This window comes from Hylobates moloch, unplaced genomic scaffold, assembly GCF_009828535.3.
Source record: "Hylobates moloch isolate HMO894 unplaced genomic scaffold, HMol_V3 SCAFFOLD_6, whole genome shotgun sequence".
Classification (NCBI taxonomy): domain Eukaryota; kingdom Metazoa; phylum Chordata; class Mammalia; order Primates; family Hylobatidae; genus Hylobates; species Hylobates moloch.
In genome coordinates, this window is record NW_026652281.1 from 103,524,807 (window position 1) to 103,549,885 (window position 25,079).

At 56.3% G+C, this 25,079-nt stretch overlaps 1 protein-coding gene across 1 annotated transcript; it reads right to left on the reverse strand.

Annotated features, from left to right (window-relative positions):
- Positions 1–511: 511 nt before the first annotated feature.
- SLC12A4 (solute carrier family 12 member 4) lies at positions 512–24,718 on the reverse strand. Its single transcript, XM_032157692.2, has 24 exons — positions 24,532–24,718; positions 19,567–19,661; positions 17,669–17,800; positions 13,993–14,139; positions 13,837–13,891; positions 10,535–10,665; positions 8,046–8,287; positions 7,686–7,900; positions 7,003–7,167; positions 6,825–6,923; positions 6,536–6,593; positions 6,201–6,375; positions 5,681–5,799; positions 3,951–4,049; positions 3,556–3,675; positions 3,204–3,308; positions 2,810–2,978; positions 2,311–2,506; positions 2,034–2,203; positions 1,814–1,945; positions 1,627–1,734; positions 1,232–1,416; positions 950–1,083; positions 512–794 (listed from the first exon to the last, which is right to left on the reverse strand). The coding sequence occupies exons 1-24, from the start codon at positions 24,644–24,646 to the stop codon at positions 703–705; spliced, it is 3,258 nt and encodes a 1,085-aa protein (XP_032013583.1). The 5' UTR covers positions 24,647–24,718; the 3' UTR covers positions 512–702.
- Positions 24,719–25,079: the final 361 nt, after the last annotated feature.

Below are 25,079 nucleotides of genomic sequence, written 5' to 3' on the forward strand. Positions count from 1 at the left end.
TGGGCTGGCCTTATCTGGTGTGGGAGTGGGAGGGGCCCTAGGGCCAGTGGGAGGGACAGCCTGGCCAGTGGGGGTTGTGGCCAGAGATTGCCGGAAAGGGGCACAGCCTCAGGGAGCCGGCTCTGGGCCTGGGTTCAGTTCCGCCTTCTTCTCTTGGCGCCAGGGGAAACAGAGCCGGGACAGCAGGAGGCCCAGAAGTACACAATGTTTTATTGAAAAAGTCAGGCCTCAGCTCGGCTGTCTCCATTTGGCTCAGCTTGGTGGGGGGCCCTGCCCATAGTAGACTGAGCCAGATCTTTCTGCAGGCAGCTGGGCTGGACTCCCTCCCTGGCTACCCTTCCCTTCGTCTCTGATGGTGACATCCAAATAATAAATATGCAATAAATAGCGCTCCTGGACTGGGCCAGGCTGGCTGCCTTTAAACCCCACTCGGCCTCTACCAGTCTTCTCTGGCCAGGACAGGCCTACTGGGGTGCTAGACAGTAAAGTCCCCAAACCTCCCAGGGTCCCACAAGACCTGGGATCCATCTCCATTTTGAGGCCCAGGCCTGGTTTCCAAGGAGACCTAGCAAAGCTGGGTCCAGGACAGGGCCAGGCAAGCAGGGCTGGCAGGTGGGTGCTGGGAAGAGGCTGTTACCCCAGACCACAGCTTGTGATGTCCTGGCCAAGACCTCAACTCCAGGCCACAAGATGACACTGGGCTCAGGAGTAGATGGTGATGACTTCACGGCCACCACCGCGCACCAACAGCACCCGCTCAAGGCCCTCGGTCAGCACCTCGAGGAACTCCATGTCTGCAGGGCCTCAAGTCAAGGAGGCAACAACAGAATCAATGGGCAACCCGGGCCACCGGGGCCACGCCCACCCAGGGGTGCCTGGGAGAGGAGCTGCTGGCCTGACCTCCCATGCTGTCCACCTCCCAACTGCCTGCCTCTCCACAAAGGGATACAGTTCTCGTCGCCCTCACTGTTCCTGGGTGGGCCAGGCATGTTTAGGAGAACCAGGCGGGCATCGTGGGAGCGCGTGACAATGACTTCATTGAGCTTCACAGCAGTATGCATGCGCCGCACATTGGATTGGTCCCTACACGTAGTGTAGGCAATCACAGGTCACCATAAGCCATCCTGCAAGGAGGGTCCCCACCCCTGGCCCACCTAACACGACTTGTCTGCCCCACCCCACCTCCACCCCTAGATTCCAGCACCGCTGGGGCTGTTTTTGCTGCACTCACGGCTTAATATGCACCAGCTCCCGGAAATTGTCAGGGGCATGGCTGGGGTCCCAGGTCTCAGTCATGTACTTGTCCCTGGTCCATGTCATCTGGATCTTGTCAGCCCCCACTGCAGACTCATCTTCCTCGTCCGAGTACAGGCTCTCCAGCCGCAGGGCTGAGTGCCGATCCTTGACCAGCTGTGCCTGGGGACAATTGCAGGAGATAGCCTTGGTCCCATAGGAAAAGGGGGACGGGGCCTGTCTGGCGCAACGTGACCACCTTGCCTCTGGGAAATGAGCACTAGCTTGGGTAGGGCTGCGGTGAGTCATTCTGATTCCTCCACACCCACTGATGCGGTCTCCAAAGTCCTGACCCTGCCACCCACCCTGGCCTGAAACACAAAGGGCACTGACTTCTCGCTCCCGCTCAGTCTTGGTCAGTCTCATCTGCCGCAGCATCTGCGACCGCTGCTCCATCATCAGCGTCCGCTCGTAGGTGTATGCAGAGATGTCACTGTTATGCTGGGGACAGGGTTGGCCGTGAGGACCCAGCTGCACGGGACATGGTATCCACGGGGCCAGGGCAGGGCAGGGGGCTCACCATCTCCACCACCTCCACCTCGGCCTCAAGGCGCAGATGGTACAGGAAGACGGCCAGGTCCTTCTTCATCTGGATGCTGTTGTCATCCATCTGGGCCACTGTGAAGATGCGCATCCGGCACTTCCTCCAGACCTGAGGCAAGGGACTGGGTGGGCGGTTTGGTCACAGCCGCTCCTTGGAGGGCCCAGCCCCTCTCACCCGCACCCACCTCCTGGCCTACCTTATGCTGGCGCAGCAGGAAGGGCAGAAGCATGAGCATACCACCGTCATGCACGATCCACCACACGTCTACGTGGCCCTCCAGGTAGCGCTCGTGGTTGCTGGGGTAGAAGGCGATGTTCTTGGGCACAAGCAGGGCCAGGTGGGCGGCCGTAGTGCAGCGCACGGTGTCTGGGGAGGAAGAGCACGGCTGACCACCAGCCTGTGGCCCTCCAGCCACTGCCACCTCACTTCACCCCTGCCCACCGGGCCCAGCCCAGGCCCAGGCCTTCACACACCAATGAAGGTCTTCCAGGCACGGGGGTCCTCGCTCTGTCGCCAGCCGTAGGGCCAGCCCAGCACCACGGAGTTATGCCGCATGCCGCCCAGGCCGCAGGACTGGATGAGGTGGGCCAGCCCCTCCCGCACCTTGCTGGCCACCACCACCTGGCAGAAGCCCTTCACCTTCTCAATTTCCATCATGTTCTTGATGGTCTGTGGGGAACACACCCAGGGCCAACGGGAGGCCATCAGCTTCCTGCCTCTGGGCTTCCTCCCAAGGCCCCTCGGGAACAAAACGACTTTTGGGTGGAGGAGGGCCTGGGGGCAACGAGCTGCCTACCCAGAGGCCAAGTTTTCAAGATGGGACTGCTGGCTCCCCCTTGTGCCAGCTCTCAGGTGGCAGCAGTGCTGGCTGCCTGGCCGGCCACCCTGGCCAAGACTGGGCCCTCCCCTCCGTGCCAGCTGCAGTCCAGACCCCTGCAGTCTGGCTCAGCTCTCTCTCCCCAAAGCAGGTACCTGCTCGGCGGCCTGAGCCTCGCCATAGCTCTCCAAGAAGCTCCCCTGGATGACAGAACCAACAATGGTCAGGCCCTTGCCGGCCTTCAGCTGGGAGGCGAAGGTGAGGAGCCGCGGGTACTTCACGTGCAGGTCCTCGTCCAGCTTCAGTAGCACCAGCAGCTGCGGCCTGCAGTGGCCGGGTGGGGGAAGCCTGAGACCAGGGCCGGCCGTTCCAGGGAGCCCCTCCCCTTCTTCCCTTCTCAGGTCATGGTCCCTGCAGGTTTGGGTAGCATGGCCGAGGAAGGTGCCCCTGGCAGCCCCAGGACGGGGAGCCGGCACCTCTCGACCCTCTGACCCCGACAGCGACCCCTAAGAACCTCTGTGTCCTGGCCAGGGTCTGGCGGGAACTCACCGCCAGTTCTTGGTGTGAGGAGGCCCCTCCTCCAGCCGCAACAGCGCGTAGCGGGCGGCGCTCAGGGACAGGCCTCGGATCCCGTCACCCCACTCCTTCTCAGCCCTGCAGATTCCACCACAGCTGGTGAGCCCCTGGTGCTGCCCAGGGGGTCCTGTCTATGTGGATGCGAGGTGGAGGGGTTCTGCCCCTCAAGACCACCCAGGGGTCCTGAGTTACAGTCCCCAGTCCTGGCACCCACGGTGGCCCAGCTCCCTGCCCACCCCAAAGTCAGACCACCCTGCCTGCTCAGCCGGGCCCCCTCAGGGCTGTGCAGGCGGCTGGCAGAGACCAGGTGGCAGCGCTCACTCACCCTTGGTACTCGATGTATTTGTAGATCATACCGGCGATGAGCATGGCCACCAGGGCATAGTACCAGGAGGAGACAAACATAAGAGCCAGGCAGAGACTCATGCCCAGGAAGGACAGCGCCCTGGACAAGAGGGGAGGGCAGAGTCAGGGCAGGACCAGGAGGGCCCCTGGCCACAGCCTGGCCCATGCCCTGGTAGCCCTGTCAGGTCCCGGGTGGGAGGTCCCAGGTGGGTAGTCAGGTCACCGGGTGCAAGACCTAGGTCCAGTCCCCCCCAGCCCCATACTCTCCCTCCCCACAGTGTTTCATCAAGAGCTCCCTACCCAGGAAGCCCAAGCCTCACCCAGAATGAGGCTCCTGGCCTCCCCAGGGCCTCCCGTGTCAGAGACGTGGCTCACCAGTGATAGTACTTGAACCGGGGCCGCCAGTTGGGGGTCCTCAAGAGTGTCTGTACCGCACAGGCCAGGTTCACGAACAGGTAGCACATCAGAAAGAACCTGCGGCACAGGGGGCGGTTGGCGAAGAGCAGCCTCCTCGGCAGCCAGGGACCTGATGTCAGGCTGGGCCTGGCCCAGAAACGGGGTGTGTCTCTGCCCTGCATGGCTCAGCCAGGTCTTCTCAACCTCATTGATGCCACTTCCATGGCCTGAAGCGATGAGACTACTGTGGAGGAGTCCTTGGAGCCAGATCGCAGAGGATGGGCAAGCGTTCGCCATTGGAGGAGGTGGGAAGGGGAGTAACGGGGCAGAGCTGAAGAGGGTGGTGCAGGGGCGGCAGGAAGAGCTCAGTGCCTGGAGACTCTAGGCCACATTCAGGCCTCTGACCTGGGTGACCAGCTAGCTGGGTGAGGGGCTGCCATGCATGAAGGGGAAGATGGAAGATGAGCCGGACCATTTGAATGCAACCATTCAGAGACACTTAAGAGTCACTGCGATGGGTGTGGGAGTCCCACGAATGGGCAGAGCCAGCTGCATGAGCTCTCCAGGAAGGCAGCCGAAGACCCACACAGGGCATGCCAGGGGGCAGGGGCTCCCAGCAGGAGGCCCGAGATAAAGGCTGAGATGTAGCCTCTGACTTGGGCACAAGGGGCCACCACCCAAGACGGCTGTGGCAAAACAGTTTCAGGTGTGCTCTTAGGTGAGAGGAAGGGGTGTGGGGGGGTGGACAAGAGGGCGCTGGCTCCAGCAGGCCTGGCTGTAGCTGGGATGGAGCCTGCTCAGGGAGACATGGCCCCTGTCAAGTCTGCAGGCTGAGTGGGTAGGGAAGGGGAGGCCTTTCATAACCGCACAAGCAAGAAGGAGCGTCAGCCACGGAGCAGGGTGGGCGAGGACCCCAGCCTGGACAGAGCCAACCAAACAAGCGCTGCCTCGGGGTCCCTGGGAGTCACCACATACTGGCCACTCCCTGCAAGACACTGGCACACAGATTCGCCTGGTTGATTCCAGAATGTTAAAAGCAAATGACTTTGAAAATGGATGGGCTGGGCATGGTGGCTCACGCCTGTAATCCCAGCACTTTGGGAGGCCGAGGCAGGTGGATCATCTGACGTCAGGAGTTCGACACCAGCCTGGCCAAGATGGTAAAACGCCATCTCTACTAAAAATACAAAAAATTAGCTGGGCGTGGCGGTGCATGTCTGTAATCCCAGCTACTCAGGAGGCTGAGGCGGGAGAATTGCTTGAACCCAGGAGGCGGAGGTTGCAGTGAGCCAAGATTGCGCCATTGCACTCCAGCCTGGGTGACAGAGCGAGACTCTGTCTCAAAAAAAACAAAACAAAACAAACAAACAAACAAACAAAAAATCAACAGATGGAAGGGGCAGCAGTGGTTTCATGGAGGCATGAGGGACGCGGTGGTTGCCCTGTCCAGTGGGAAGGTCTGCTGGCCACCTGCTCTGGGGGCTCTCTCAGGGAGGTGTGGACCTATTGGTCACTTTATAGCTTTGGCATAGGTGCCAGGCTTGCTCCTAAATGCAGGGGTGGGCTGAGCCCTGCCAGGCCACATCTCCCTATGCAGCCTGCCACATCTCCCAGCTGCGCCCCCAACACCAGACACAGGCACAGGGAGGTGCTGGGGATCAGGGAGCCTTTCCCAGACCATCCCCCTGCCCTGCCCGGTCCCAGCTCACATGGATAGGATGGGGGCCACCATGTCGAGGGAGGCGATGAGGATGCCCAGCTCGGCGATGAGTGCCGTCAGGAGGAGTGCCCATGTGGGTTCACCATTCAACTTCCCGTGGCCAAACACCTGTGTGCACCAGGAAGGAAGCTAGGTCCTGTCACCCCCATTCCACACCTTGGGCCCCAGACCCCAGCCTGGCCTCCCTCACCCCCAGGGCCCGCCTCGGGGGCTCAGGCCGCCCCTGTGTCTATCCCTGTGGGTGTCAACAGTCTTCCCGATTCCACCTCACTAGGCCTCTCTCCTTTGGATGAGCCCTAAACAGGCCATGAAGATTCTGGGTCCAGGCAGCTCCAGGCCCAGGGGAGTGCCAGGCCCAGGGCACTTCTCAGTAGCTCCTCATAGATGGCCACCTGGCCCCGGGGGGCTACTGAGGGCAGGACGTGCTGCATCTGTGTTCCCTATCTCTCTCCCCAGCCGGGCGAGGGCCTGGGAGCAGCCAGGCCATGGGGGAGGAGAGAGGGGCTCACCCGGAGGAAGGGGATGATGTTGTCCTTGGCAATGGCCTGCAATAGGCGCGGTGCCCCTGTGAGGCTCTGGAGGCCAGCACCACACGTTGAAAAGAAGGAGCCGATGACGATGACCCAGGGTGAAGGCCAGGCCAGTGTGCCCACCACCAAGTTCCTGCTGACACCATCGCCATACCTGCAGGGGCCACCAGAGTGAGGGATGTCAGGGGTCCAGAAGGACGGCACAGACCACCAAAGGCAGCCAGCAGGCTGAGGACCACCCACGGGGTTGGGAGCTGGTGTGAGGGCAGGCCAAAGCCCAGCCGCTGCTACAGAGAGTGGCCCAGCTCACTCACTTGTCCCGGAGAACCACACCCTCGATGCAGGCGCCAAAGAGAACCACACTGCTGAAGTCTGCGGCGGCGTCAAGGAAAACTCGGTCTCTGCCACCCCACTGTCCCTGAACAGTACCACGTGCCCCCACCCCAGTCAGACATACACACCCAGGTGTGTATGTGCATGTGTGCATGAGAAGGGGAGCTACATATGAGTGTGTGGGGTGTCTGTGCATGCAACCTGGCGACGTACACAGGCCAAGCGCTTCCTGTCCTCTGCCCCACCTGCCCCAGGCCTGGGAAAGGATACACACGAAGGAAGTTGTAATGATGGCCAGAATGGTCCCCACAGGGATGGACTTCTGGGCGTCACGGAGGTCCCCAGAGCGGTTTGAGCCAGCCATGATGCCTCCAAAAACAGATGAGACTCTCTCAGGGGCTCCCCGGGATTGGGGACAGGGCTGGGTGGGTAGGCAGGCGGGGCTCACCTGTTACAGAAGGGAAGAAGATGCCGACCAGCACGGTGAAGGATGTGGCGATGTCGGCGACCACGTACAGGGGCAGGCTCTCCTTCAGGCTCGGGGCATCTGTGGAGGGCAGCCCATGCTTCTCCACGATGTCACCCTTCTCCAGGTAGGCGCTCCACAGGTTTTCTGCAGGGGTAGCTGTGTCACCACCGCAGCCACCCCCCACTACCCCAGGCAGTTTGGGGCAGCCTAGCCAGAGGCGCAGATGCAGGGCAACTTTGGGGACTCAGGGGACAGCTTCAGCCCAATGACTGCAGCATCAGCCACAGGGCTATCCTGACCACAGAGAAGGAGCTGCCCAGCTAGAAGTCGACAGACAAAGGTGGCTGAACCACCATCACTCAGAACCCCCCACCGCCCGCCTCGCACAGAGGCCTTTATGGATCCTGTGGGAACATCCCCAGGCAGTGTCAGGGGCTGGTGGCTGGGGAAGACAGGCTGCTGCAGGCCTTGGACGCTGGCCAGACAGGCTCCACTCACTCCAAACTCAGCTGCCAGGAGCCAGGCTGGGAGGACACTGGGGGGCTGGGAAGGCGGCCAGTCTTGCCCCCGTTCCCAAGCTGGCCACACAAGGACAGCTCTGTGCTCTGTGCCCCTGCTCAGCCTGTGGGCTCAAGAGCAGGACGACGGGAGGGAGGACCCACCCTGGAGCACACCAGCAGCTGCCCCGGGGATGCCAGGGATCTCGGTCACATTGTTGAGCATGAAGTAGGCGTCGCAGGAGTCGGTGGTAAGGTTGGGGCTGTGGCAGAAGAAACTCCATAGCCGGGTGGCCACTGTCTCATTGTCCACTACAGCTGTCTTGGCACAGATGTCAAACTGGTCCCGGGACAGGGTCCTGTTGCCTAGCATGCATACCCTGTGAGGGACAGAAGCACCGGCACCTACTCAGGTCGAAGCCCCTGTCTGTGCCCACCTGCAGTCTCTGGGATCTGGGGCATCAAAGGCTGGCTACATGGGAGGGATGTCCACGCAATGCCCAGATAAATTCCTGGGTTACTTACGGAAACACGGGAGGGTCAAATATAGACTTTATGCCCCCAGCATAGATGGAGAGGATGGAGATGATCACACAGGCCAGGAAGAGCGAGGCAAATTTGTTCACATACTTGACCCCCACAAACACCACCAGAGTCATGAAGGTCAGGAAAATGGTCCCATACACACGCATATTGTTCAAAGTGGCATTCGACGTGTCCTGAGCGCCCGATGGGTAAAAAATGGCAGCTGGTGGGGCAATGTAGGTCTGAAACAAGAAGATGGATAAGGAGGGTTTTATTTCTTATTTGTAAAGTGAAACTTGTCATTTTGGTTTTCTTTTTAAGAGTACCTAAAAGAGGCCGGGTGCAGTGGCTCACGCCTGTAATCCCAGGACTTTGGGAGGCTGAGGTAGGGGGATCACTTGAGGTCAGGAGATCATGACTAGTCTGGCCAACATGGGTAAACGCCATCTCTACTAAAAATACAAAAATTAGCCGGGCATGGTGGCACGTGCCTGTAATCCCAGCAACTGGAGGCTGAGGCAGGAGAATCGCTAGAATCCAGGAAGTGGAGGTTGCAGTGAGCAGAGATCGCACCACTGCACTCCAGCCTGAGTGACAGAGGGGGACTCCGTCTCAAAAAAGAAATAAAAAATAGGCCAGCGCCATGGCTCACGCCTGTAATCCCAACACTTTGGGAGGCTGAGGCGGTGGATCACTTGAGGTCAGGAGTTTGAGACCAGCCTGGCCAACATGGTGAAACCTCGTCTCTACTAAAAATATAAAAATTAGTGGTGCAAAAACTGGTGGTAGTGGTACACGCCTGTAATCCCAGCTACTCGGGAGGCTGAGGCAGGAGAATCACTTCAGTCTCGGAGGCGGTGGTTGCAGTGAGTAGAGATCATGCCACGGCACTCCAGTCTGGGTGACAGAGTGAGACCTTGTCTCAAAAAAATAAATGAATAGGCTGGGCACAATGGCTCACGCCTGTAATCCCAGCACTCTGGGAGGCCGACTGCCTGAGCTCGAGTTCGAGACAACCCCAGGCAACATGGTGAAACCTCATCTCTACTAAAATACAAAAAATTAGCTGGGCGTGGTGGCGTGAGCCTGTAATCCCAGCTACTCAGGAGGCTGAGAGGCAGGACAATCGCTTGAACCCAGGAGGCGGAAATTGCAGTGAGCTGTGATCATGCCACTGCACTCCAGCTTGGGCGACGGAGTGAGACACCATCTCACAATAAATAAATAAATAAAAATAAAAAATAAGAGTACCTAAAAGAAGCCAGTCACAAAAGGCCACATATTGTATGATTCTGTTATATGAAATGCCCAGAATAGGCAAATCCCCAGGCAGAAAGCAGATTCCTGGTTGCCAGGGCTGGCGGGGAATGGAGAGTGACTGCTAATGGGGGTTCTTGGGATGATGAAAATGTTCTAGAATTGACTGTGCACCTCTGTGAATATACTATAAAACACTGAATTGTACACTTTCAATGGTATATAAATTGGTATGGGAATTGCATGGTATGTAAATTATATGTTAATAAAGCTGTTATTTAAAAACAAGCAAACAAAAAGGATCCAAACATAGCTGCCAACCTGAATCGTTAAACAGCCAAAGTGGAACAGTTTGAGCAAGAAAATAAATAATGATAGTATTGGATTACAACCCAAAGAATAAAGTAAATATCCAGAACTCCATACAGATATAATGACATGGCTGAATAGATAAACAGGAGAAGGGACAAATCCCACATAACGAATGTAGAAGGGATATGAGAAATGAAAACAAACCAAAGCCCCCCAAAATCAGAAGATTCAGGTGCAGGGTCCATGCTGCAGGTAGAGGACCTGGAGGCAAGAACAGCCAGGCAGTCCCTCTAGGTATCTCCTACCCTCTGGATCCCCAAGGGCGGGCACCTGTCACCCCGTGCCTCCCGCAGCTCCTTGCCTCTTCTCCCATTGGTACGGCAGTTCATTGGGGAATGAGAAGCTGAGGCTGACAGAGCTCCCATGGGGCTCATGGAGGGGGCACCAACCTCCAGCAGGGTTCTGTGGCTGCTTACCCTGATTAAAGGACAAGGAGAAGGTGGATCTGAAGTGCCCTGGCACAGAGCCCCGGAGGACACAGAGCTGGCCAGAGCCCACACAAGCCCAGAAGGAAGCCTGCATCACCACCAAGATCTGTCACTGAGCTAAATACAACAGTTCCTGGAACCCTTGCCATGGCTGCAATGAAGCCCAGGTGGACGGAACATCCAGGGCCGAGGTGAAGGCAGCTGGGCCGAGGTGAAGGCAGCCATGCCTCTTTCTTGCCTGGCCCAAAATGGCATGGAGGTGAAAGGAAGACCAGCCTGAACAAAGGTCTTTGTCTTTCGAAGAGGCTTCCTACTTTATAATGCCCAGGCCTTGGCCAGACGTTTGGGGATGAACAGCCTGAGCCTTCTGTTTGGAGTCCAAAGGGACTGTTTGGACATGGCCAGAGTTGGCCAGGGCTCAGCCTGACTCACCAGCAAGATCTCGATGGCCCCCAGGATGTACATGGCTGCTGCGAATGTCGTTCCCAGGTAGAAGCACAGGCCCACGGCACCTCCAAATTCTGGCCCCAGTGAACGAGAGATCATGAAATAGGAGCCCCCAGCTACAGCAGAGAAATGAAAGTGTGCACAGGTCAAGGCTGGTTCTTCTTCAAGGGGTCTCCTTGTGACAAGCCTGCACAACCGCCCAGAGGGACAGGGACTGCTTTTCCTGTTTATGGATGAGTAGAGGGGCTGGGAGACCTACCCAGGGCAGAAAGGTGGGTAAGCATCTAGGCTGGCATTCGATCCTATCCCCATCTGACTCGAATGTCCAGCATGGCCCATGGAAATGACTGCTTTGTGGGAGCAGCTCTAGTCTGCAGCAGTGGCTGACTGGCCACCATCCTCCAATGCCCTGTGCACAGCCTACAGCCTCCTCTGGCTGGGTGTGTCCCATCTCAGCCCACCTCACCCTCCTGAGGCCTGTGCCTTTGTTAGTCTGACTCCTCCAGACCAGAGCATGGACTGTGTCTCATCCAGTCTTTTGGCCCTAAGGCCCAGCACAGGGCCTGCCACCAGGTGAGTGTCCACGGCTCCTGCCCTGAATCTGTGCTTCTATCAAAGTCTAACACCCTTAAAAGACTCAGAGAGTCATGACTAGGCCCCAGGGTGACAAGCACAGGGGGACAAGAGTCATCTCATGTTGCTGGTTGTATCTGCTGCTGAGACAATGTCTCTGGTGAAAATCTGGGAACAGGGATCAAGAAATTCTTTCAAAGAGTCAATCTTGGCTGGGTGTGGTGGCTCATGCCTGTAATCCCAGCATTTTGGGAGGCTGGGGTGAGTGGATTGCTTGAGCTCAGGAGTTCCAGACCAGTCTGGGTAACATGACGAGACCCCGTCTCTACTAAAAAAAGGAAATGATAAAAATATACATTTTTTAAAAAAGGCCTTATTTGTAATCCCAGCATTTTGGGAGGCTGAGATGGGCGGATTGCCTGAGCTCAGGAGTTTGCAACCAGCCTGGGCAACACGATGAAACCCCGTCTCTACTAAAATACAAAAAATTAGCCAGGCGTGGCAGTGTGCACCTGTAGTCCCAGCTACTCAGGAGGCTAAGGCAGAGGAGGGTGCAGTGGGATCTTTTTTTCTCCAGCCTGGCGAATTCCAACTCAATCAAAAAAAAAAAAAAAGTCGCTGGTCACAGGCTGAGGCAGGCAGATGACTTGAGGTCAGGAGTTCGAGACCAGCCTGGCCAACATGGTGACACCCCATCTCTACTAAAAATACAAAAATTAGCTGAGCATGGTGGCGCATGTCTGTAATCCCAGCTACTCGGGAGGCTGAGGCAGGAGAATCGCTTGAACCTGGGAGGTGGAGATTGCAGTGAGCTGAGATCGTGCCACTGCACTCCAGCCTGGGCGACAGACTCCGTCTCAAAATAAATAAATAAATAAATAAATGAATGAATGAATGAATGAAAAGTCAATCTTTTTCATGCCGTAATCCACCTCCAGGACCCTCTCCTAAGGGAACTGCTGGGGCATGAACAAAGATTCATGTTCAAGGATGTTCATGACAACAATGTATACAATGGTGAAAAAGTGGAACCCACAGGCAGGAGAATAATCACATTAATTAGGTTATGGTGTACCATGGAGAATCCTGTTTTCAAAAAACCATTTTCGGCAGGGTGCAGTGGCTCACACCTGTAATCCCAGCACTTTGAGAGGCAGAGGTGGGTGGATCAGTTAAGGTCAGGAGTTCGAAACCATCCTGGCCAACATGGTGAAACCTCGTCTCTACTAAAAACACAAAAATGTGGTGGTCGCCTGTAATCCCAGCTACTCAGGAGGCTGAGGCATGAGAATCAATTAGAATTGCTTAAACCTGGGAAGTGGAGGTTGCAGTGAGCTGAGATCATGCCACTGCACTCCAGCCTGGGTGATAGAGCGAGACTCTGTCTCAAAAAAAACCCAAAAAACCAAAATCAAAAAACCGTTTTCAACACTTGGGAAGGCCGGGCGCGGTGGCTCACGCTTGTAATCCCAGCACTTTGGGAGGCCGAGGCGGGCGGATCACGAGGTCAGGAGATCGAGACCACAGTGAAACCCCGTCTCTACTAAAAATACAAAAAATTAGCCGGGCGTGGTGGCGGGCGCCTGTAGTCCCAGCTACTCGGAGAGGCTGAGGCAGGAGAATGGCGTGAACCCGGGATGCGGAGCTTGCAGTGAGCCGAGATCGCGCCACTGCACTCCAGCCTGGGCGACAGAGCGAGACTCTGTCTCAAAAAAAAAAAACAAAACAAAACAAAAAAAACACTTGGGAAACACACACACATGTACACACGTAAACATATGCATATGTATATATACACACATATACTTTTGGGAAATACATATATATATATAATTTATATAAATAGAGTGTGCGTGTGCAATACTTCATAAGACCCTAAGACTTATATATACCAAAAGGCGAATAGTAATGATTTCAGGATGGTGGGATTATGGGTGCTTTTAATTTTCCATTCTATACTTTTCTGCACTTTTAAATTATTTATTTATTTATTTTTGAGATGGAGTCTTGCTCTGTCACCCAAGCTGGAGTGCAGTGGCACAATCTTGGCTCACTGCAACCTCTGCCTCCCTGGTTCAAGATATTCTCTGCCTCAGCCTCCCAAGTAGCTGGGATTACAAGTGCCCACCAGCATGCCTGGCTAATTTTTTTTTTTTTTTTTTTGAGACGGAGTCTCGCTCTGTCGCCCAGGCTGGAGTGCAGTGGTGCAATCTTAGCTCACTGCAAGCTCTGCCTCCTGGGTTCACACCATTCTCCCACCTCAGCCTCCCGAGTAGCTGGGACTACAGGTGCCCACCACCACGCCCGGCTAATTTTTTGTATTTCTAGCAGAGATGGGGTTTCACCGTGTTGGCCAGGATGGTCTCGATCTCCTGACCTAGTGATCCACCCGCCTCAGCCTCCCAAAGTTCTGGGATTACAGGCGTGAGCCACCGTGCCCAGCCTTTTTTGTACTTTCAAATCCTCTTACAGTAAATATACATTGCCCTTTTTTTTTTTTTTGGTATTGCTTTTATATTAACAAAAACCACACTGGCACTCTCCAACTCTGTCAAGCAGGAAAGCTCCTACGTGGGCCCTGTCCTGGCATCAGGGATTGGGAGCCCACTACAGAACTGCTTGGGGCAGGGGTATGCTATGGGGGTTCCCAGGTAGGTCAAGGCAGATACTGGGTCCTTTTCTCTTCCACTAGGCCTTGGGTGGCGCTCACTGACCTGGAACCACACCGTTGGTGGCGATGGCACTCATGGAGATGGCCGTCAGCAGGGTCTGTGGGAAGAAAGGCCTGGGTGAGCGGCTCAGCTGGGTGGGCTCTGTAGGGGCAGCTGTGGCCCATGCCCAGCCCACCCCTCCCACGCCAGGACACTCACACAACAGCAGCAGATGAGCACGATGAGGAGGGCCTGTAGCACACCTGCCGTGCCCACCATCCAGGTCAGCCGCAGGAAGAGGATAACCCCAAAGATATTCTGCAGGCAGGGCAGGTACACCCCCATGAGGGTGCCCATGCTGGGTGCCTATGCGAACACAAAGGAAGGGGGCAAGTAGAGCATCAGAGGGATGCACCATGGAGGGTCAGCCCTAGTCACTCAGCAGGCCCCCTCCCCCAGTGGGGCCCCAGGGAACACAGCAGGTAGGGGTGACAGCTAGGATGTCTCTATTGACTTTCATATAGGAAGACAGTTGAGTCTCGGAAGGTGTAAAACCTGATTCTTTTTAAAAACCCACGTTGAGCTTTGGAACCTTAACTCTCTCTCAAGGTACTGCCTCCTTCCCTTCCTCTCTTCTGTTAAACTTCTAGAAAGAGGGATTTGTCTCAGATCTCCACCTTCTCACCCAGCAGGCCCTAAGTCACTCAAGCCAAAGTCCCAGAAGTCATCCCTGGCCCTCCCTCTCAACCCCCAACTCTAGTCCCGGTAGACACTAACTTCTACCCAGTCTGTCTCCCTGCTGCCCTGAGATCAGCCTGCCTTGTCCCAGCCTTAGTCCCTTGAACCTGGGGCACCTGGGTGGTACCCTCCTGAGCCTGTCAACCTCTCCACACTCCAGCCCACTCTGCTGCTAGAGCAGGTTTCTGAAAGCAAGTCTAATCTCATCACCCACGCTGAAAACCCTCTGTGTAGTCTTGTAATCCAGTGTGCTGTCCAACTCCTTGGCTTGGGCCACCAGATGTGTCCCATCACCTCTCTTACTAGCTCCAGCCCTTGACCACATGGGTCCCTCAGATTCTGCGAACCTGAGAATGTGTTGGACTCTGCCTGGGAGAGCCAGCCCTGCCTCACAGCCTGGCAAACTCCTCTTCAGTGAAACTGTTACCTCTCCCAGGAAGATGTCCGAAGGTTGCCTCAGGTGGAGTTGGTTCTCCCTCTGACATTCCTTTGGCATCTGATACTCCCTATCACAGTGGTCACTACAGGTCATGGTAACAGAATGTACTTGTATATTTTGTTACTATATTAGGGCAGGCTTGGCTTGTTTATGGTTCTATCACCAGCAGGCCCTGCAGGTACCCAAAAGGTGCTTCTGAACCCAGTGAGCGGTGCTTTGGAAGCCCCTGGGACATCCTGTTGGGAAAATCCTACAGAGAAAGTGCTCAGGCTGTAGGGCAGGTGAGGAAGATCTAATATGCAAATCCAGGCAGGCTTTCTCAACTCAGGGCAGAGTAGGGGCCAGCCAGGAGGCCAGGGCAGAGGCTAAGAGCACAGAGGCTGGCTGACATCTTTTTGAGGCACTGAGCCCCCAAGAGTGCAACCTCCGCAGTGTGGCCCTGACAGCTTCCACTGGAGCCCCAGCAAAGCCTCCTCACTGATCCAAAGGACTAGATTAGTGAAAATCATTCGGGGAGAGGGGACAGGGAATCCCCATGAGACAGTGCCCGTGCTGCCCTGAAGCCAGGGAGAAGAGAACTCCATGGCCGTGATCTTATCTAGCTGAGTCACCTTAGACAAGTTCCTTAATGCCCCTCCTGAAGGGTCCTGGCCTGGGGCAAGACGTGTGAGTGACCTAAAGGACTTCAGAATAGCCTCAGCAAAAACAAATGGCTCCTCAACCTGTCCTGCGTGGAGCAGTGCAGGGGACGGATCTCCCTCATCTGGGCTTTGTGTGAGCCCTTCTCAGAGGATGCCACCCACAGAATAGCGACGGCAAAAGTGCCCAGTCCCACCCCCATCCCAGGCTGAGTCACTCTAAGAAAAGGGCAGTGTGGGAAAGGGCAGGGCGGGCCGGAAATGCTTTCTGCATCCCCAAATAACCTCTGGCAGCCTCAGAAGGTCATCAGGCCGGAGCTGGAGCTGAAGCAGCTGCTGGGGAGAGGCGGCTTTGGGTCTTGGCATGGTCTGGTCGGAGGCCCACCCTTCCTGCTTCAAGCCTTCCTTTTCCGAGGCCCCTGCTCGGGCCTGCCCTGGGTGAGGACCACGACTCAGCAGCCCCAGATCCCTAACTTCCTACTGACTCCTTAAAGACTTGACCCGGCTCCTCCTTCTTCCATGAAAAAACTACTGCAGCTAAGACACCCAGCCACCCTCTCCCATCCTTACCCTGGGGCCAGGTAAGCTGGATAGCTAAGCTAAGCATCCTCACAGGTTCCCCATTGGGCCAAGGGATGATGGGCCCTCTCTGGCCCAGGCATCCCTCCCACATTCCTGTTGAGATATGCACTAGCCGTTCTCAGGGGCCTCTTCACTCCCCGCCACCAGCTCTCTGGCTTGGCCTGAAGGGACAAGGATGAGGCTCTGACCTAAGGATCCTGTCACCCACTGTGGGCAGAGCACTCTCAGAGGTTGAGACACCCCTGCAGTGCTGGACAGACATGGCCAGACAGTTAGGGTTCTCCGCTATCTAGTCACACCTGGCTGCACAGGGTCAGGGTCAGGTCTGTGTGACCTCAAGGTATCAGCTGCCCTCTCTGAACTGTGGACTGGTTTGCCTCCCTGAAGGGCAAGGTGAGAGACGCACTTCAGTGGGGTCCACCTTCTCTGCTAGCCCCACCCCAGAAAGGCCCAAATCTCACGACCAGGTGTGAGGCTGCAGGCCTGGCTTATCCCAGCCAGGAGCTCCTTCTGCTTGAGCCGACCTCTGAGAATACTACAGCCAGTGCCAGACGTCAGCTCCTCCTAAAACACCGCTGCTTCCCAAACCTCAGGGAGTCAGTATGTGGAGAGGGAGGGTCCCTAGCCTCCAAATGAAAAATGTAGAAAAATCCCCAGCCCTCAGCTACACTGAGCTGCAATGACACAGAGGAGCTAGGCAAAGAGGTAACAGTCACCCCAAAGAGAAGAGGGCTGAAGTGCCAGAGAACTGGATTAGTGACCAAAAAGTGGGACAGGGAAGCTCCACAAGGCAGCATCAGGCTCCAATCACATACACATGTCCTCCCGACCCTGGCACTCAAGGAATCCGGGGGGTGTTGGAGGGTTCTGCCAATGGAGCCTTGGGCCAACACTGCAAGCAGCAGGAGGGTTTGTGACTTGCTTTGGATGGCATGACTTCCAAGAGACAACCTGGTTCCTGGCCCCAAGGGCAATACCCTTAGCCACCCTCACACAATGTCATTGATCTGGCATTTTGCATAGTTACATATCCCACAAATCTGTCTCCCATAAAATCTACGAATCCATCTTCCAGCATTACACATTGATCTTGTCTAGCTCAGTCACCTTAGACAAGTTCCTTAATGTCCCTGACACTATTTCCTCATCTGAAAAATGGGGATGATAGTAAGCACCTGCCTCTTGGTTTTGTTGTACAGTTGACATGTGAGAACCCAGGCCTGGTGTGGTACCTCGCACACAGTAAAGGCTGAGTACAGGCAGCTGTGTCTCCCACTGTCATTCCTGAGGGGCTCCCTGGCCCTCTGCCCCCTGGGGGATTCTCATTGGCTCACTTCTTAAAGCCTCCTGAGCCAAGGCATTCAGTGCCCATCCTCCCTGCTCACTATGCTTGGCACCCACTTCCCCTGGTGTGCTCACCATGTGGGGAAACAGCCAATTCCATGGTGCTGTGTCTGTCTTCCCAGGTGTGGCCCCTCTGCTGCCCCAACCAGCTCACCTCGGCTGCCCTCCGGCGGGTGCCTTCCCCACTCTCAGCCTCCTCATGCTCCTTGGCGCCCTGGGTGAGGTTGGTGTAGCTGACGAGCTTTCCCAGAAGAGATGATACCTTTGGGCGGATGTCCAGCTCTTCCTGCAAACAGAGCCACAGGGCAAGATGGCACTGGGCCAGGCAGGTGCCAGCTGTGTGGAGTCAGCTGCCTGGTCCCTGGCCCTGTTCCAAGCCCTGAGACAGGCCTGGGCCTGATCCCAGTTCCTGCCTGGGGAAGTCCAAGCCATCCAACTGGACAGGTGTGGACACCACACCCCAGCACGTGGCACCCAAAGTCCCAGCTCCGCGGCTGCTTTTCTCTGCCCCACCTTGGCACCTGATTTCACAAATCACTGTCAGCCCATTTGTGAAAACCACGTGCCTCAGGGGAGAGAGGGCAGGGAAGAACACGACTGGCAGCGGGGCAATGCACACTTTATCCTGCCTGCTCTGCCCAGCCACCTCCCGGCTATGGCTGCACCTCTAGGACTCACGCCTACCCTCCCCACAAAAAAGCCACCCTAGTCACCTCAGGGAACCAAAGAGGGCAAAAGAGTGATATCTGGGACAAGTGAAGTCTCTCTTGTCTGCCCAAACCCTGATCTCCCTGGGTGGTCTTCCCCTGACCCCAGTCCTGCGAGTACCCACATCAGTCACAGAGATGGGATCCTGATCCTCCAGCCCATCCTCAGGCGGGGCTGGGCCAAGGCCTTCACCGCAGAACCTTGCTGCTTTCCCAGGTCAGGAGGCCTCCTGGGGCTCAGGGCCCCCAGCCCCACTGGGGTCTAGGCGATGATCCCTTCTCCTGCAGCCTTCTCGAGGCTGTGCCTCCACCTGCCTCCTGCCCACATTTAGCTTTTCCCTCTCTGTCAGCTCCCTTCTGACCTACACACAGGGAGAAGTTGCTTTGGTGTGAGAAAGGAAGACGAGGGCCCTTGGGGGCATGTGGAGATTAAGAAGCCTCGGCCAGATGTGGTGGCTCACAGTGGTAATTCCAGCACTTTGAGAGGCCGAGCAGGAGGATCACTAGAAGTCAGGAGTTCAAGACCAGCCTGGCCAACACGGTGAAACCCTGTCTCTAAAAACACAAAAATTAGCCAGGCATGTGGCGGGCACCTGTAATCCCAGCTACTCGGGACACTGAGGCAGGAGAATCGCTGAGCTTGGGAGGCAGAGGTTGCAATGAGCCGAGATCGCGTCACTGCACTCCAGCCTGGGGCGACAGAGTGAGACTCCACCTCAAAATGAAAAAAGAGAAAAAAAAAGAGATTAAGGAGTCTCCATTATTCAGCCATGCAGTGGCTGAATTCGTGGGTCAGAGTTTAGGAGCTTAAACTACGTCTTAAATCCAGATCTCACTGCTCAGCTTGAGTCTGAAGAAGATAAAACTCAAGTACAGAGGCAGATATTTGGGAATCTTTCCAGAGAGGTATCCCCTAAAGCTGCAAATGGACCAGGACTCAGGGAACTAGAGAGGGACAGAGCTGGAAAGGCCAACCAAGAAAGACAAGGAAGAATCCATGGAAGAGCGAAGAACCATGGACTTGGAGAAGAACCAGGAGTGGAGGGAAGAGGAGAAATCCTGAGTTGGGAAATCCTAAGTGGGCGTTTCCTTGCTGAGGGGTTGTAAGGAAGTCAGAGGTGAACGGCCCTGGAGGTAGCAATGGTGGTGGGATTGTGAGTGGCCTCTGGGAAAGCAGTTTCAGTTGAAAGGGCCAAGGGAACTGCAGCCCGGCTGCCATGAGAACCAGGAACACAAGAGGAGATGAGAGGAAGAGCAAGACAGAGGAGGCTCACGTGTCCAGCCTGCCTGCTCAGCTAAAGCCTCTGTGTGCCAAACCTATGGCCCAAAATGGCTCCTCAGCTACCTCAAACAGTGCCAGGTTCCTGTCATAGTAGTCACTTCCTCTGGAAGCCTCCAAGGGGGAAAGAAAAGGGCTGCTCTCTCTGTGGTTGCCATGTCCTGTGAAGAGAGAGGGACAATCAGGGCCTGCTTCCTGAGCCCCCCAGCCTGGGCCCCTTCTCAGAAAGCCAGTCCCCAAATCATTTCTGTGGAGCTCTTTGGAGCTGCAGTGTCACCAGGTTGCAACTCAGTTTTCATATCGCACCGCGCCAATGCCCTTGAAGGGCCAGAGATAGCCAGAGAGTGGCCAGTGACCAAAACCTGGGACATCATTCCCTCCAGTGAAGGGAATCCAGGTGAGGGCACAGGGGCCCTAGCACAAGCATGTATGGACACTGAAGGACGGGGCCTGCAGATGGGCGGGGCCAGCCTTTGACCTGCCCCCAGATCCCCTCCACGCCCCCGTCCCTTTCCCGGTCTTTCCGGAGTACCCAATGTACAGGATGCCAAGGGTTCTCAGGGACCGCCCAGGCAGTGCCCTCCAGATAGACGAAGCCGCACAGAGCACCTTCAGCTGCCATGGCCCAAAGGTGGCCGGCTGGCTACCCCACCATGCACTGCGTGGGGGGCATCCTGCAGGGCGGCCCGGGGCATGCCGGGAGGTGGGGCAAGCCCCAGGACGTGGAGAGCGGAAGTGGATGCCAGGAGCTTCTAGGGTCGCCTAAGAAAGTCGGACAGGTGGGTGTCGGACTGAGCAGGGAGAAAAATGGGAGCTGGGACTGCTGGCAGGAGCAGCACAACGGCCCCCTTGCCCGCAGATCCCGCCGCTTGCCCCAGACTAACCTCTGCCTACACCCCTAGGCTGGTGAGCCAGTGCCCCAGCTCCAAGAAATCTCGCCAAAAGGAGTGAAATGCTCCTTTTTTATAAGCCTGCCTCAACTCCCAAAGCTCGACTGTTTTTTCTGGCCTCCCATCATTCACTCTTGCCTGTTTTCCAACTCTTGTCCCTTATGAGTCTCTGTGGGTGCCATTCCCAGCTTCCCATCAAGCAGGACACCAAGCACTCATTTTCTAGGTGCTGAGTGTTCCCTCCACCCCAGCTACCCTCGCATCCCCAGCCCTAGCTCAAGGCCTCACAGCAAATGGAAAGCACACATCTTGGTGTTGGATGGCAGCAGTATGCAGTTCTGACATGAGAAGGACTGGCATGGTGTCCAGTGATGGAGGTGGCAACAGAACTGTCACCACCAGCCCAGGCTAGTGGTGTGATTGGGCCATGCACTGGCCATGCCCGCCAACCTTTTCTGTTTACATAGGCCACAATTCATTTTTCTTAACTGCAGCTGAGAATGCTGATTGAGGCATCCTCCTGCATCTCATACATCTCTTGGTATCAGCATGAGGCTTCAATTGCTTTCTCTGAGCCAACAACCACTCAGCAGGTGCTGTGCTGTGGATTCTTTATCCCCCAAGGAAACTAACAAATCAAGTGTGCCCATGACAGTTTCTGGGGCAAAGTCAGTTCTTCCTTCCCACAGCATGTGAAAGTGGCATACCTGCTGCACCCCGCAACCTGGACTAGCTAAGTGAGCCAAGCAGCTCAGTCCCACATTCGCATAGGTCAATGCCAATGGCACAGTGGACAAAGGCAGCCAGAGGTCAAGACAGTCCACCGTGTCATGTTAAGGACAGGTGGGGTCATGTCGGACACTCTATGGTATCTGCTGTACCCTCCATGCTTGTTCAGGATCAGAAGGAGTCCCAAGAAAAATCTGAAAACCCAGTATAACACTCTGCCTCTTACATTAATGACATTAACGGCTCTTCAGTGAAAAGCCTTTGAAAATTACTCTTGGATTTTTGTGACAAAAAAGGTGTCTCCCTTTGATAAATCAGGTGCTTCATTTTGTCAGAAAATGCCAGCTATACAGCTCATCTTACTTCTCTTTCTGCTTTGGCTGCCAGGAATCTCCAAGCTAAATTTACTCTTTAGATAAAGTCACCACCTGTCTCATCTCAGAGTCCTTGCCCCCTTCCTCTGCATGGTTTTCAATCTTCCTGAGAGTGACAATCACTTGGGGAGACACTTTTGTTGGCTATTTCTTCTGATTCTTTTGTGGAAGTAGGCTGGAAATCAATTATAATTTATTCTAAACTCATGTACTGCAGCCTGCCCCATCACTGTTGCCTGGTCTTTCTAGGGAGACTGTATTGCTATCCAGAAAACATACAGCTGAGCACACAGCAGCTCCCCACAAATGCCTGTAAATGGTCCTCTAAGACCTAGCCTATCCCCTGTCCCTTCAGCCATCACTCTAGGATGGCTCGGGGCCCTTCCAAAAGTTGTCTTTAGTTCTCACAGCAACATTCCAGTAGAGAGCATTTACTACCTTTTAGGGACAAGGAGAGTGAAGCTCAAAGATGTTCAGAGGCAAGGCCACCCAGGAAGAAGGCCACATCTGGGTCCCAGGGTCCATCAGAGCCCTGTAGGGGCTAAGCTGCAGGTTCCGTTCCCACTACAGACTCCAGTCCATCTATGCATCACAATCTTTAAAAATAGAGAGAGTGCTGCAATTTGGCCAGGGTACGCATACCTATGCCTCTGGGCATTCAGACTGTGGCAGACTGGCTTGGATTCCCAGCCCTTCCCCCGTGTGACCCAGGGAGACATGCTTACTCCCTGTGCGGCCTTGGTTTCCTCTCCTATGAAGTGGAGATCGTAACACTTGTTTTTCCAACTGCCCAGATGCACTAGAAAAGGGACAGTTAGTGCCAGACACACAGCGGGCACTCCTCGGAGTTCCCCCAAAGCTCCCAAGGGCTTGTGGGAATGTAAGGGTCTAAGCAGTGCCTAGATGTCTGTACTGCCCTCGGCTTCAGACCTCCCGTTCTGGCCTTAGCCATTCCAAAAATTCCAGGACAGGTCTGGACATGCCTGCCAGGCCGAAGCTGCTCAGACACCACCTGAGATCCCCAGTAAAGCTGAATATGGCCTAGGCCTAGGGACTGCCTGTGAGCTACACAACTGTGTTCCCACCAGCAACTGTGACTGCACCAGTGGCAGGTGGGGATCCAGGTGACCCTCCTGATCCCTGTGTACATGGACATCTGCCTGAGGTGCCCCCTCCAGGACCTCTCTACCCCCTGCCCACAGGCCAAGGTGGGCTGGATGAGCAAGCCCATCTAGGCCTCCCAGAGCAGAGGTGTGGGGACTGAGCTGGGGAAGGGGCAGGAGATGGATCTGAGGCTCACTGTGCTTTGTGCCCTCTGACCCTTTGCAGTCCCCACCAAGGATCAAAATCACTCACCGGGGCTCAGGGTGTCCCCCATCCTGTAGACAGCCAAGGTCTGGCTGAAAAGGAGTAAGAGGAGGAGAAAGAGGAAGGGAGGCAGTGGGAGGAGCTGGCCTAGCTTACAGGGATCTAGCAGGACTCAGCCAATGTAGCTCCAGGTCCCTCCAGTCACCCTGTAGGGGCCAAGGCGTGGCCAAGGTGGGGCCAGCAGCTAGGCTCAGCTCTGCCTGCCCACTGGTCCAGGCTGATCCTGGAGATGCAGCCCAGTCTACCCTCTGGGGACAGAGGTCCTCCCAGGGTTAGGGAAGCAATGCTGGCTTTTGCTTTGACCACTTGAATAGAGCTAGGGGCAGACAAGGGCATGGAGGCTGGGGCACTCACACAGCTGTCAAGCCTGTAAAACCTCTGCAATGTCCAGCAGCCCATGCCACTGTCCTGTGCTACCTCTGCACATGGCAGTCAAGTGATATACACACATAGCCATCATTCAGATCAGGCATGGATCACCTCAGTCGTGTCACCATCACAAATGGATCAGAGGTCCAGATAACGTCACCTGGCACGTGTCAACCACACACTTCCTATGTATCTCCATCATGATCAGTCACAGATATCACAGGCATTTGTAATCAGTCAAATCACCATCCTCATCACTGTCAACCCTGCAGCAAACAGGGGCTGTGAGAATGCCCTGACCTGAACCAGCCTTCACCCTGTGATACCCACAGCTACACACTTGTACAAGCACAATTACACATGCATATGCCACTACATACACAGACACATGTCCTCAGCCGTGTTCGCACTCCAAGGGTGGGCCTTAACAAGAACAGCCCCCTGGGGGGCCTCCTGGGGTAGGAGATAGAGAAAGGGCTGTGGAGAGAGGCAGGCACCTGGGAGGAAGGAGGAAGGAGATGGGGCTTACCTCCCAGCCCTGGCACCTAGGTTAAAGAGTTAAGGTGCTGGAATCTCAAACCCAGGCTTGACTGCCCCTGGGCAAGTTACATAACTGCCACCCCTCCCTTGACTGCTCCCTAATTGGGAGTAACAGTACTTATCCCAAGGGTGATGCTGGAGGATTAAACGAGTTAACTCACTTCAAGTGCCTAGACACGTCCGGCTCCGTGTGAGTGCTTCACTGAGGCCCACTGTCCCTACAGATCTACACTGGCGCACTCACGGGCAGTTACCCATAGACCCCCAGTAGGCACACTCTGGCCAGAGTTTAGGTTGGCGCAGAGAGGCACACGGAGGGGTTTGGGCAGTTGGGGAGCCGGCCGTCTCAAAGGCAAAGACGCTGAATCTCAAATGGGGAACCGAGGCGAGAACAGGATGTGGGATTCACCGAAGGTGAAGGGCCGGGAAGGGCCTGAGATGGGGTCTCGGCCCTGTCCCCAAGCCGGGCGGCTTGGCCGGCTGGCCTCCCTGGGCGGCCACGTCTGCAGCCCCCGCCCGCGGCCCACAGGGGAGGAGCTGGGGTGGAGAAAGCGGCCGGGCGCGGGCGCCGGGGCCGAGGAAAATCGTGTCTGCGCGCGCAGGGCGGGGAGCCAGTGGCTGCGGCGCGGACCAAAAAAAGTTGAGTCCGCACCGACGTGTGCGTACAAGGTCCCGGGATAGGTGCGGGCGCGGGCCCGGGATGGCGGCCCCGGGTGGCAGGCCCCGCTGCCCTGCCACGGCCCCTCAGAACCGGCCCTCACCGTCCGAGTCCTCCCGCTCGGCGCGCTCCCCGTAGTCCACCCAACTGAGCCCCTCGAGGTTGTCATAGTCGCCGCGCCGCGGCCCGTCTACCGGCACCACGGTGAAGTGAGGCATCGTGCGCGCTCGGACCCGCCGCACCCGCCGTCCCAGCCGCCAGCCGCAGTCCCGGCCGCCCCGGGCCGACACGCCCCGCCCGCTCGCATTCCTCCCCGCTGCGCTCACTTCCTCCGCCCGCCCCCGGGCCGCCCCTCTGGGGCGGAGAGCGGGAGGGGCTCGGGCCGGCTCCTCCCAGAGCGGGGACCGTGGTGGCGGGAAGACCCCTGGACGGGAGCACTCCTAGTGGCTCCACGGCCTGGGGGCGGGCCCGATTCCTGTGTGACCTCGGGTGAGTGGCCGCCCTCTCTGAGCCCCAGATGCAATATTTGTAAAGTGAGGGAAACACACTTCCACCTCGGGGTTATTTTAGGGCTTCGTGAGATGAGTGTCCTGGCTCTGCGCCCTGGGCTTACGAAGCGCTCTGTTACTTAGGGACGGGGCAGGTTAGGCC

Excerpts from the sequence above, each read along its gene's own strand:
- SLC12A4 (XM_032157692.2), bottom strand. The coding sequence starts at position 24,646 with ATGCCTCACTTCACCGTGGTGCCGGTAGACGGGCCGCGGCGCGGCGAC. Across the intron at positions 10,666-13,836 it reads CACCAACGGTGTGGTTCCAG|CTGGGGGCTCCTATTTCATG; the intron begins GTCAGTGAGCGC and ends TCTCTGCTGTAG. Across the intron at positions 2,204-2,310 it reads TGCCTGGAAGACCTTCATTG|ACACCGTGCGCTGCACTACG; the intron begins GTGTGTGAAGGC and ends CTTCCTCCCCAG.